General features: G+C 48.7%; 1 protein-coding gene across 1 annotated transcript in view; it reads right to left on the bottom strand.

Moving 5' to 3' along the window:
- Window positions 1-818: 818 nt before the first annotated feature.
- The window catches only part of LOC143282316 (neuronal acetylcholine receptor subunit alpha-7-like), a 101,683-nt gene continuing 90,001 nt past the window's right edge, over window positions 819-12,500 (bottom strand). Inside the window, exons 5-7 of the mRNA XM_076587917.1 lie at window positions 10,581-10,761; window positions 6,863-7,217; window positions 819-1,678 (exon numbers count right to left, since the gene is read on the bottom strand). Coding sequence (XP_076444032.1) covers window positions 882-1,678; window positions 6,863-7,217; window positions 10,581-10,761 — 1,333 coding nt within the window. The 3' untranslated portion in view covers window positions 819-881. The remainder of the gene's footprint in view (window positions 1,679-6,862; window positions 7,218-10,580; window positions 10,762-12,500) is intronic.

Below are 12,500 nucleotides of genomic sequence, written 5' to 3'. Positions count from 1 at the left end.
ACAGAGGACAGACAGTTCCTGACGAGGTATAGCCCATCCGACAGGTCTACTTGTTACACAGAGGACAGACAGTTCCTGACGAGGTATAACCCATCCGACAGGCCTACTTGTTACACAGCAGACAGACAGTTCCTCACGAGGTATAACCCATCCGACAGGTCTACTTGTTACACAGCAGTTAACACATTTCTTCCGTGTCCACGACTAAAAAAAACCAAAGAAAGAAAAAAAAGGATGATCTCACACTTGTGCAGAATTGTGTTCACATCATCGTTTTTGTGAAGAACACACACACGCACACACACACACACACACACACACACACACACACACACACACACGTCATGCCTCCTATAATCAATCCCTTGAGCAGTGACACGAACGACACCATTCGTCCTGAAGGTTGCAGCAAGCACACGAGGAGGAGGGCTCTCTCCGGTGGACGAGGTCATCCGTCACACAACAAGAGACAGAGAGAGACAGGGAGAGAAAGATCGAGACAGAGACAGAGAGAATGAGACAGAGACAGAGAGGTAGACAGAGACAGAGAGACAAAGGCAGACTTTGACACATAGTATCAAGGTAGAGAAACATCGAGAGAGAGAGAGAGTGATGCTGAGACAGAGACAGAGAGACAGAGAGACAGAGAGACAGAGAGAGACAGGGACAGAGAGAGACAGGGACAGAGAGAGACAGGGACAGAGAGAGACAGGGACAGAGAGAGACAGAGAGACAGAGAGAGACAGGGACAGAGAGAGACAGGGACAGAGAGAGACAGAGAGACAGAGAGAGACAGGGACAGCGACAGATGAAGAGACAGATCAACAGAGGGGCGGGGGAAGTGTGTGGGTGTGGGTGTGGGTGTGGGTGTGCTGTCTGTCTCAGCCCTTGAAGAGGAACTTGTCCCCGGAGAGGGGCTTCTTGGTGAGCGGCAGGATGACGAGCGAGGTGATGGTGGCCAGGAAGGTGCCCATCACGAAGATCCAGAAGAGGAAGCGGTCGATGACCTCCGCCGCCTCCTGCCACTCGCGGCACAGGCTCTCCCCGCTCTCCTTCTCCTCCTCCCGGATCAGAACCTCCCGGAGACGGCTCACGATGTCCTCCATCTCGGGGGAGCCCCCTTCCAGCCTCCCCAGCCCACCCGTGCTGTCCACACCCCCTACACCATCACCACCACCACCAGAACACGCCGCCTCCCTCGCCAGCTCTTCTTTCCGCGCGCGGCGAAACTCGGCCCGCAATGCCGCCGCCGTGGTGGCGTTGGTGGTGGCGAGGGACGTGTGCCCCATGTGGAACTGACTCCCGCCCGCGGACGAGGTGCCTGGGAAGTCCACGTTCGTTTCGAAATCGATGAGGCCACAGCCTGAGTCGTTGGACACGTGGTTGGTGACGCCTTTGTACAAGATGCCAGCCCTGGAGCGGCTCCCGCTGCCAGCACCACTCCCCCCGCCGCCACCCCCTCCGCTGCCGTGCTGCGTCACTATGGCTCGGCCCGGCGTGACGTCAGGCGTGACGTAGTGCAGGCGGAAGCAGACGAGGCGGGCCAGCATGGAGACGCAGGTCTTGAAGGCCCGAGGCATGACCTTGTCCTTGCGGCCCCTGTTGCTGATGTTGGACACAACAACGGCCAGGATGACCGACATGGAGGTCAAGGCCATCACGCTCGTCAGGTAGATACCTGCACGGGGGTCATGATCATGATGATGATACTAATAGTAATAATAATGATAATGATAATCATCATCATCATCATCATGAGAAGAAGAAGATTAATAATAATAATAATAATAATAATAATAATAATAATAATAATAATAATAATGAGAAGAAGAAGATTGATAATAATACTAATGAAATACAGCCGGCAACACCTTAACAAATGGAACCAGACGATGTTGTTCATCAATCTGTTCACTAAGAGCGATGATTAAACGAAAAGAAACGATAAGGAAGAAAACGAAAAACAAAAGGAGGGATGTTGGAGGGGGGACGGGAGGGAGGGGGAGGGGGGACGGGAGGGAGGGGGAGGGGGGACGGGAGGGAGGGGGAGGGGGGGACGGGAGGGATGTTGGAGGGGGGACGGGAGGGATGTTGGAGGGGGGACGGGAGGGAGGGGGAGGGGGGACGGGAGGGATGTTGGAGGGGGGACGGGAGGGATGTTGGAGGGGGGACGGGAGGGAGGGGGAGGGGGGACGGGAGGGATGCTGGAGGGGGGACGGGAGGGAGGGGGAGGGGGGACGGGAGGGATGTTGGAGGGGGAACGAGAGGGAGGGGGAGGGGGGGGGTAAAACTGCACAGAAAAAAAATACAGAGGGCATCGTGTAAACAAATGGAGCAATACTATGTTGCTCATCAATTTGAAGTCTGTTCAGTAAGAGCGGTGGTGTTGTTTTGTCTTGTCCAGCCTTGTCGTGTCTTGTCCAGCCTTGTCATGTCTTGTCCAGCCCTGTCATGTCTTGTCCAGCCTTGTCATGTCTTGTCCAGCCTTGTCCTGTCTTGTCCAGCCTTGTCATGTCTTGTCCAGCCCTGTCATGTCTTGTCCAGCCTTGTCATGTCTTGTCCAGCCCTGTCATGTCTTGTCCAGCCTTGTCATGTCTTGTCCAGCCTTGTCGTGTCTTGTCCAGCCTTGTCATGTCTTGTCCAGCCTTGTCATGAACGCATGGAGGAAACAAAGGTGGCTGAAGGGCAGGTGTAATGAATCAGTTTTTGAACAAAATACACGGACGGACTGCAGTGATACAACATAACACAGCATCAGACAAGTCTAGCGCCTATCTAATTCGGCAACGGCGCCCCCACGGTGGTATTGACTCACAGTTGACATCACGGGGAAAAGACTGAAAGAACAGAGACACAAGGTCACACAGCAACATTTCACAATGGATCCTAGGTACTTGTTTCTCCTCCTCCTCCTCCTCCTCCTTCATCATCATCATCATCATCATCATCATCATCATCATCATCATCATCATCATCTTCTTCTTCTTCTTCTTCTTCTGCAAATGCTTGCATCAGTCCACTTGCTGTCATGCCATGATGAATGGAAAGTTGAATGTATGTGTTATCATACCAGCAAACGAACAGATGTAAATGCGTGCGTGCGTGCGTGCGTGCGTGCGTGCGTGTGTGTGTGTGTGTGTGTGTGTGTGTGTGTGTGTGTGTGTGTGTGTGTGTGTGTGTGTGTGTGTGTGTGTGTGTGTGTGTGTGTGTGTGTGTGTGTGTGTGTGTGTGTGTGTGTGTGTGTGTGTGTTTGAGTGTGTGTGTGTGTGTGTTTGAGTGTGTGTGTGTGTGTGTGTGTGTTTGAGTGTGTGTGTGTGTGTGTGTGTGTGTGTGTGTGTGTGTGTGTGTGTGTGTGTGTGTGTGTGTGTGTGTGTGTGTGTGTGTTTGAGTGTGTGGGCGTGAATGTATTCGTATGTCTTTGTTTGCTTGTTTTATTTATTTATTTATTTGTGTGTGTGTGTGTGTGTGTGTGTGTGTGTGTGTGTGTGTGTGTGTGTGTGTGTGTGTGTGTGTGTGTGTGAGTGAGTGCGCGCGCGTGTGTGCGCACATAAATTATGTAGGTGTTAATGTTACAATTGTTGTTTTCATTGCTTTGTTTTTCCAGTTACTGTTCTCATCCGTAGTTATTATTTTACATTTCTTCATTTTATTTCTTTATTCTAAATGGGCAGAATCGTAACAAGGCCTTTAATTTGCCTAATTCTTTACCCATTAAAGATTCAATCAATCAATCAATCAATCTTCTTCCTTTCCTCCTCCGTCACCTCCTCCTCCTCCTCCTCCTTCTCCTTCTTCTTCTTCTTCTTCTTCTTCTTCTTCTTCTTCTTCTTCTTCTTCTTCTTCTTCGCCTCCTGCTCCTCCTCCTCCTTTTCCTCCTCCTCCTTCTTCTTCTGATTGTTTTTTTTTTTTTTAATTCAGATTCTGATTCTTCTTCTTCTCCTGCATCAAGATGGCCCCATGGAGCTGACGGGGTTTCAGCATAAATAGTATCTCAACTCCTATCTCAACGTTTTAGTTGTGACATGCAAGGTTAGACACATTGTCAAGAAAAATCGGGTCGATGTATGGCATAAAGAAAGAGGTCAAAAGCTGGCATGAATCATGCCTTAGTTTTCGGTTTTTCGCTTTGGCTTGTTTTCAGTTTTGTTTCCCTTGTTTTCGCTTTGGTTATTTACTTATTTATTTATTTATGTTTTATCTTATTCTTATTATCATTGATTGTGTGTGTGTGTGTGTGTGTGTGTGTGTGTGTGTGTGTGTGTGTGTGTGTGTGTGTCTGTGTCTGTGTCTGTGTGTGTGTGTGTGTGTGTGTGTGTGTGTGTGTGTGTGTGTGTGTGTCTGTGTCTGTGTGTGTGTGTGTGTTCGTGTGTGTTCGTGTGGTTCGTGTGTGTGTTTGAGAAAGAGAGAGAAAGAGAGAGAGAGAAAGAGAATGTGTGTATGTGTGTGTATATAGCTGGGACAGAGAGAGGGAGAGACAGAGATACACACACAGAGACAGACATACAGAGACAGACGGAAAGATGAAAAACTGTGTAGAGAAATCAAAAGCCCCATTCAATATGATCCGTGAGAAAGGAAGGTGGTGTCAACATGATATGAATTACGAAGTAATATAGTTTACGCTTCCTCCGACGCTCTGCTATTTATTTATCTTTTTTTTAAATCTATTTCTTCTTTTTTCCTTCCTCAAATAAAATAAACAGAAGAAAAAATGACGGAAATTGGAAAGATAGATGGGGGAAAAAATGAAAGTAGGAGACAGAGGGCGAAAAGGGAGTTAGGGGATAGAAAGAAAGGGGGGTGTGGACGGACAGAGATTAGGAGGGAGAGAGTGAAGGGGATAGAAAGAAAGGAGGGAGAGAGTGAAGGGGTTAGGAGATAGAAAGAAAGGAGGGAGAGAGTGAGGGGGTTAGGGGATAGAAAGAAAGGGGGCAGAGAGTGAAGGGGTTAGGGGATAGAAAGAAAGGAGGGAGAGAGTGAAGGGGTTAGGGGATAGAAAGAAAGGAGGGAGAGAGTGAAGGGGTTAGGGGATAGAAAGAAAGGGGGGAGAGAGTGAGGGGGTTAGGGGATAGAAAGAAAGGAGGGAGAGAGTGAAGGAGTTAGGGGATAGAAAGAAAGGAGGGAGAGAGTGAAGGGGTTAGGAGATAGAAAGAAAGGAGGGAGAGAGTGAAGGGGTTAGGAGATAGAAAGAAAGGAGGGAGAGAGTGAAGGGGTTAGGGGATAGAAAGAAAGGAGGGAGAGAGTGAAGGGGTTAGGGGATAGAAAGAAAGGGGGGTGTGGACGGACAGAGATTAGGAGGGAGAGAGTGAAGGGGTTAGGAGATAGAAAGAAAGGAGGGAGAGAGTGAAGGGGTTAGGGGATAGAAAGAAAGGGGGGTGTGGACGGACAGAGATTAGGAGGGAGAGAGTGAAGGAGATAGAAAGAAAGGAGGGAGAGAGTGAAGGGGTTAGGGGATAGAAAGAAAGGGGGGTGAGGACGGACGACAGAGATTAGGAGGGAGAGAGTGAAGGTAAAAACGGAGAAGAGTGTGTGTGTCTGTATCTCCCTCTGTATCTCTCTGCATTTATGTGTGTGTGTGTGTGTGTGTGTGTGTGTGTGTGTGTGTGTGTGTGTGTGTGTGTGTGTGTGTGTGTGTGTGTGTGTGTGTGTGTGTGTGTGTGAGTGTGTGTGTGTCTGTCTGTCTGTCTGTCTGTCTCTGTCTCTCTCTCTCTCTCTCTCTCTCTCTCTCTCTCTCTCTGTCTACATGAATGTGTGCGTGCACACGCGCTTGTGTGTATGTTTGTGTGTTTGTTCGTGTATGTGTCTGTTTCTCTGTGTGTGTGTGCACGTATCTGTCTTTCTGTGTAACCGTGTGTCTGTGTGTGTCTCTGCGTGTGTACGTGCGTACGTGCATGACTAAGCTTTTGCATGTCACAGTATGACAACGAATAATATGTTGTGTTTACGGTAATCCACAACAATTACGTCAGACGGTAAGACACAAGAACCACCTAAAGCATCACGAATGACCAAACTAACATCAACCACAGCAACAACGACGTAGACGACGACGACACTAACAACGATACATTCTCACACATACACCCCAACACTGCATCGCACCCACCCATACCACCACCATCTACTCCCACCATCCACACATGCCCTGTGTTTCGTACCCTTACCTACACACACACACACACACACACACACACACACACACACACACACACAGCCACACACACACACAGCCACACACACACACACACACACAGAGCCACACACACACACACACACACACACACACAGCCACACACACAGCCACACACACACACACACACACACACACACACACACACACACACACACACATACACACACACACAGTAACGCCCACTGAAGTTCAGTTACACAAGGACAAATCCAAGCTGCACCACTATATGTACAACATCAGCACAACCCAAATTGCTGTATCAAAAGAAAAAATAACTAGTTCGAACCAATGGTAAATGCTAAAACTGAGCCTAGCATTCAGTGAAACAGCACCCACCCACCCCTCCGCACCTGACAAATGACACAGGAAACGAATGGTGAACGCCCCACTGTGGCAGCCGTCAGTCGGCTCTACCCAGGTAGGCGGCCTGTTGTGCAAATGACCCCGTGTTTGTAAAGCAAGCGCTCAGAGCTTGGTCTGCGACCGAGGATAGGCGCTGTATAAGTATCAATAATAAATCATCCGTTCATAACATTAACACTCCCTCACTAACTGACGCAGTGTTTGTAAAGCGCTTAATGCTTGGTCTCCGACAGAGGATAGGAGCTACGTAAGTACCCACATCATTCCTTCAGTAATCAGTCCTAACAGCAGCACTGTCTCACTCACCGATCAGCGGCACAAAGCTGGACGTGGCCGGCATGTTCTCGGCAATGAGCAGCATGAAGACCGAGAAGGCCAGCAGCACCGTCAGCCCCAGCGTCACCTTCTCCCCGCTGTCTGGGCTCATCCAGAACACCAGCAACGTCAGCGTCGACAGCATGACGCACGGGATGATGACGTTGTAGGTGTAGTAGAGGGTGCGGCGGCGGAGGTAGATGATGAAGCGCACGTCGGGGAAGGGCTCTGGGCAGCACGGGTAGTACACCACGTTCCGCACTGCCTCCACCTTCAGCAGCATCCACTCCCCGTTGGACACGTAGTTGGAAAGGTCCACGCCGCTCGAGCGGTTGACCACGTCCACCTGTTGAAGGAAGGCATGGCTTTTGTGTGCGTGTGCGTGTGTGTGTGTGAATAGAATAGAATACTTTTTATTGTCATAAAACCTGAAAGTTTATAAGACACAATGAAACATAAACATGAGCATATTAAGAAGAGAAACATTCATGAACAAATTTCGCCAGCCTTGGCTGTATTTCTGTTAGAAGGATCAATTCACTAGGCTTTGCATTTGGACGACATATATCGATTAGGAATCTGTGTCTGTAAGTATTGTACTTTACACAATTGTCTAAAAGGTGAATCTCATCTTCTAAACTGTTACAAGTATCACACAGTCTTTGTTCTTTCGGTGTATTTTTATATCTTCCCTGTTCGATTTGTTAGCCATGGGCGCTGATTCGTAACATGGTCAGTGCTTTCCTGTGTTGTGTATTTGCTGTATTCTTTAAATACGGTCCAATTTTATAATTTGTCACAGCGTTCTTGTAAAATGCTAATTTAGATGAACTGTCATGTTTCTGTTTCCAAAATTTTATATATTCATTTTCAAGCTTCTTGGATACAGCATGCTTTAATCTTTTAACACTAAAAGTGAACTGATTTTTCCAAACATGATCTAATCCAGTGCTAGTTAATACATTTCTTATAAAAAGTAGCCACTGAACATTTTCATTTGTTTGACGATACATGCAGTTATATGTTGTGTATACAAGTGAATTTTGAGGAAGATCTAATGTGTGTATCCAGTAGCCAATAACTTGACATATTATTTTTTGGCTAATAGGTGTGTGTGTGTGTGTGTGTGTGAGTGTGTGTTTTAATAATTTGAAATAAAAATCACTGACCATGGTTAATTTTCATTTTGTTTATTAATCTATTTTTATTTGTTTTATTTTTGTTATTATTTTGTTGTTGTTTATTTCAATTCTCGTTGTTTATTATCTACTTTTCATTTATTTATTTATTTATTTATTTATTTATTTATTTACTAATTCATTTAATCATTTATTTCTTTATTTATTCATTTATTTATTGCTGGATGAATTAATTCATTGACTAATTTACTTTTCTATTTATTTATTCATTCACTATCATTATTCGATTTCATTTATTACCATTATTTCCCTTTATTTGCTTTATTTGTTCACTCATTGGTTTATTTAAATGTCATTTTATTTCGTTTCATTCTGTTCCATCTTATTTCCCCCCAGGCCTGACGAAGGGCGATGGGTCATGCTGCCGGCCAGGCATCTGCTTAGCAGACGTGCTGCAGCGTTCATGGGTTTGCCCGAACGATGTGACGCTTCCAAGAGTGACTGAACTGGACTGAACTGCGAGGAGATGATTGGGGTGACGTTGGGGAGGGTGGATGGGGGAGTGGAGGGGGTGGTCAGGGTGACGTTGGGGAGGGTGGGTGGGGGAGTGGAGGGGGTGATTGTAGTGACGTTGGGGAGGGTGGGTGGGGGACTGGAGGGGGTGATTGTAGTGACGTTGGGGGGGGGGGGAGTGGAGGGGGTGATTGTAGTGACGTTGGGGAGGGTGGGTGAGGGAGTGGAGGGGGTGATTGTAGTGACGTTGGGGAGGGGGGGGGTGGGGGAGTGGAGGGGGGTGATTGTAGTGACGTTGGGGAGGGTGGGTGAGGGAGTGGAGGGGGTGATTGTAGTGACGTTGGGGAGGGTGGTGGGGGAGTGGAGGGGTGATTGTAGTGACGTTGGGTGGGGGGTGGGAGTGGAGGGGGATTAGTGAGGGGGGTGATTGTAGTGACGTTGGGGAGGGTGGATGGGGGAGTGGTGATGTTGGGGTGGGTGGATGGGGGAGTGGAGGGGGTGATTGTAGTGATGTTGGGGTGGGTGGGTGGGGGAGTGGAGGGGGTGATTGTAGTGACGTTGGGGAGGGGGGTGGGGGAGTGGAGGGGGTGATTGTAGTGACGTTGGGGTGGGTGGGTGGGGGAGTGGAGGGGGTGATTGTAGTGATCGTTGGGGAGGGTGGATTGGGGGAGTGGTGATGTTGGGGTGGGTGGATGGGGGAGTGGAGGGGGGTGATTGTAGTGATGTTTGGGGGTGGGTGGGTGGGGGAGTGGAGGGGGTGATTGTAGTGACGTTGGGGAGGGTGGTGGGGGGAGTGGAGGGGGTGATTGTAGTGACGTTGGGAGGGTGGATGGGGGAGTGGTGACGCTGGGAGGTGGATGGAGGGAAACGATTGGGGTGACGTTGGGGAGAGTGGATGGGGGAGTGGAGGAGGTAGGGGGAAGGGTGAGGGGTGTGGACAATGGAGAGTGTGAGAGAGTGGATGGTGGTGGTTGGTGGTCACCGCATTGACGTCATTTCACTCTTCAGTCTCAGTTTCTCAAGGAAGCGTTGCTGCAATGGGACAAATCCATAAAGGCTGCACAACGTGTGCTGGGCAGACCATCAGCATCACCCAGCGCGCTTAGTCAGGCCTTGAGTGCATGCATGTAACTTTATTTCTGTACTCGTCAGAGTGGATTTCCGACTCAGGAATTCTGCCAGAGTTCAACACTTACATAAGTACTGCCTGTCTACTCACTCAGTCCGCATTCTTTGTAAACTTTATGCTTCTTTGTTGTCTCTTCTGTATTCATTTTTCCTTTATTCGTGTCTTTTCTTCTTCTTCTTCTTCTTTTTTTTTTTTTTTTTTTTTTTTTTTTTTTTTTGCAACGTCGTGAATGTGTTCTACTATATTGTATTTCCATGTGCCCAAGTAGGGTTTTCGGGTCAAAACGATTTTGACTTTGACAACGTATTGTTGTGTTGGCATTGTTTTGTATTGTATTGTATTGCATTGCACTGAAATGTGTTGCATTGCATTGTACTGAAATGTATTGTATTGCATTGCACTGAAATGTGTTGCATTGCATTGTACTGAAATGTATTGTATTGCATTGCACTGAAATGTGTTGCATTGCATTGTACTGAAATGTATTGTATTGCATTGCACTGAAATGTATTGTATTGCATTGCACTGAAATGTGTTGCATTGCATTGTACTGAAATGTATTGTATTGCATTGCACTGAAATGTGTTGCATTGCATTGTACTGAAATGTATTGTATTGCATTGCACTGAAATGTGTTGCATTGCATTGTACTGCAATGCGATGTGTTGGATTGCATTGTATTTTTTTGTATTGAGTTGTATTGTATTGTATTGCGTCGTAGTGTTTTGTATTTTATATTGCATTGTATCGTTGCCTACTGGTTACACACACACACACACACACACACACACACACACACACACACACACACACACACACACACACACACACACACACACATTTCTACCTAACCTACCCTACCCTACCCTACCCTAACCAACCTACATACACACCCTACCAACACAGCTTACCAACCTTACCCACCCACCTGAAAGCCATCGTAGGCCCAGGAGCCCAGCTTCATGTAGCAGACCTGGTCATCGAAGGGGAAGAAGGTGATGTCGATCTGACAGGTGGAGTGGAACTTGACGATGGGGGGCCAGAACACCGTGCCGTCACTGGACACCATGGCCAGGGCCTGCATGTAGCCGTCAGTGTAGTCCTCCACACTGTGGGAAGGGGGGAACAGAGAGAAAGGTCAGTGTAGTCCTCCACACTGCGGGAAGGGGGGAACAGAGAGAGAGAAAAAGGTCAGTGTAGTCCTCCACACTGTGGGATGGGGGGAACAGAGAGAAAGGTCAGTGTTGTCCTCCACACTGTGGGATGGGGGGAACAGAGAGAAAGGTCAGTGTAGTCCTCCACACTGTGGGATGGGGGGAACAGAGAGAAAGGTCAGTGTAGTCCTCCACACTGCGGGAAGGGGGGAACAGAGAGAGAGAAAAAGGTCAGTGTAGTCCTCCACACTGCGGGAAGGGGGGAACAGAGAGGGAGAAAAAGGTCAGTGTAGTCCTCCACACTGCGGGATGGGGGGGGGGGGAACAGAGAGGGAGAAAAAGGTCAGTGTAGTCCTCCACACTGTGGGATGGGGGGGGGGGGGAACAGAGAGGGAGAAAAAGGTCAGTGTAGTCCTCCACACTGTGGGATGGGGGGAACAGAGAGAAAGGTCAGTGTAGTCCTCCACACTGTGGGATGGGGGGAACAGAGAGAAAGGTCAGTGTAGTCCTCCACACTGTGGGATGGGGGGAACAGAGAGAAAGGTCAGTGTAGTCCTCCACACTGTGGGATGGGGGGGGGGGAACAGAGAGGGAGAAAAAGGTCAGTGTAGTCCTCCACACTGTGGGATGGGGGGAACAGAGAGAAAGGTCAGTGTAGTCCTCCACACTGTGGGAAGGGGGGAACAGAGAGAGAGAAAGGTCAGTGTAGTCCTCCACACTGTGGGATGGGGGGGGGAACAGAGAGGGAGAAAAAGGTCAGTGTAGTCCTCCACACTGTGGGATGGGGGGGGGGGAACAGAGAGGGAGAAAAAGGTCAGTGTAGTCCTCCACACTGTGGGATGGGGGGAACAGAGAGAAAGGTCAGTGTAGTCCTCCACACTGTGGGAAGGGGGGAACAGAGAGAGAAAAAGGTCAGTGTAGTCCTCCACACTGTGGGATGGGGGGGGGGGAACAGAGAGGGAGAAAAAGGTCAGTGTAGTCCTCCACACTGTGGGATGGGGGGGGGGAACAGAGAGGGAGAAAAAGGTCAGTGTAGTCCTCCACACTGTGGGATGGGGGGAACAGAGAGAAAGGTCAGTGTAGTCCTCCACACTGTGGGATGGGGGGAACAGAGAGAAAGGTCAGTGTAGTCCTCCACACTGCGGGAAGGGGGGAACAGAGAGAGAGAAAAAGGTCAGTGTAGTCCTCCACACTGCGGGAAGGGGGGAACAGAGAGGGAGAAAAAGGTCAGTGTAGTCCTCCACACTGTGGGTTTTGGGGAGAAAGTGAGAGAGACAGACAGACAGACACACACACACACACACACACACACACACACACACACACACACACACGCACACACACACACAGAGGATAGAGAGACAGAGAGACACAGTGGACAGAGAGACAGAGAGAGACAGAGACAGAGAGACACACAGAGAGAAACACACAAAGAAACACAGAGGGACACACAGAGAGATACAGAGGGACACAGAGAGAGAGAGAGAAAGAGAGAGAGAGAGACAGAGACAGAGAGACAGAGACAGAGAGAGGGACCAGGCGCTCAGTTTGATCTTCCAGTCAAATTTGGGGGAATGGTGTGACCGGGAATGGAACCCAGAACCAGACTGTTCCCATCTCCCAGGTCAACATGTGTCCTGAAGCAGCTCAACAATCACCTTTGTTTCAACAATCTCATCCACCCATTTCAGTCT

This window comes from Babylonia areolata, chromosome 5 (assembly GCF_041734735.1).
Source record: "Babylonia areolata isolate BAREFJ2019XMU chromosome 5, ASM4173473v1, whole genome shotgun sequence".
In the NCBI taxonomy this organism is placed as follows: domain Eukaryota; kingdom Metazoa; phylum Mollusca; class Gastropoda; order Neogastropoda; family Buccinidae; genus Babylonia; species Babylonia areolata.
This window is presented reverse-complemented; position numbering and strand designations above follow the sequence as displayed.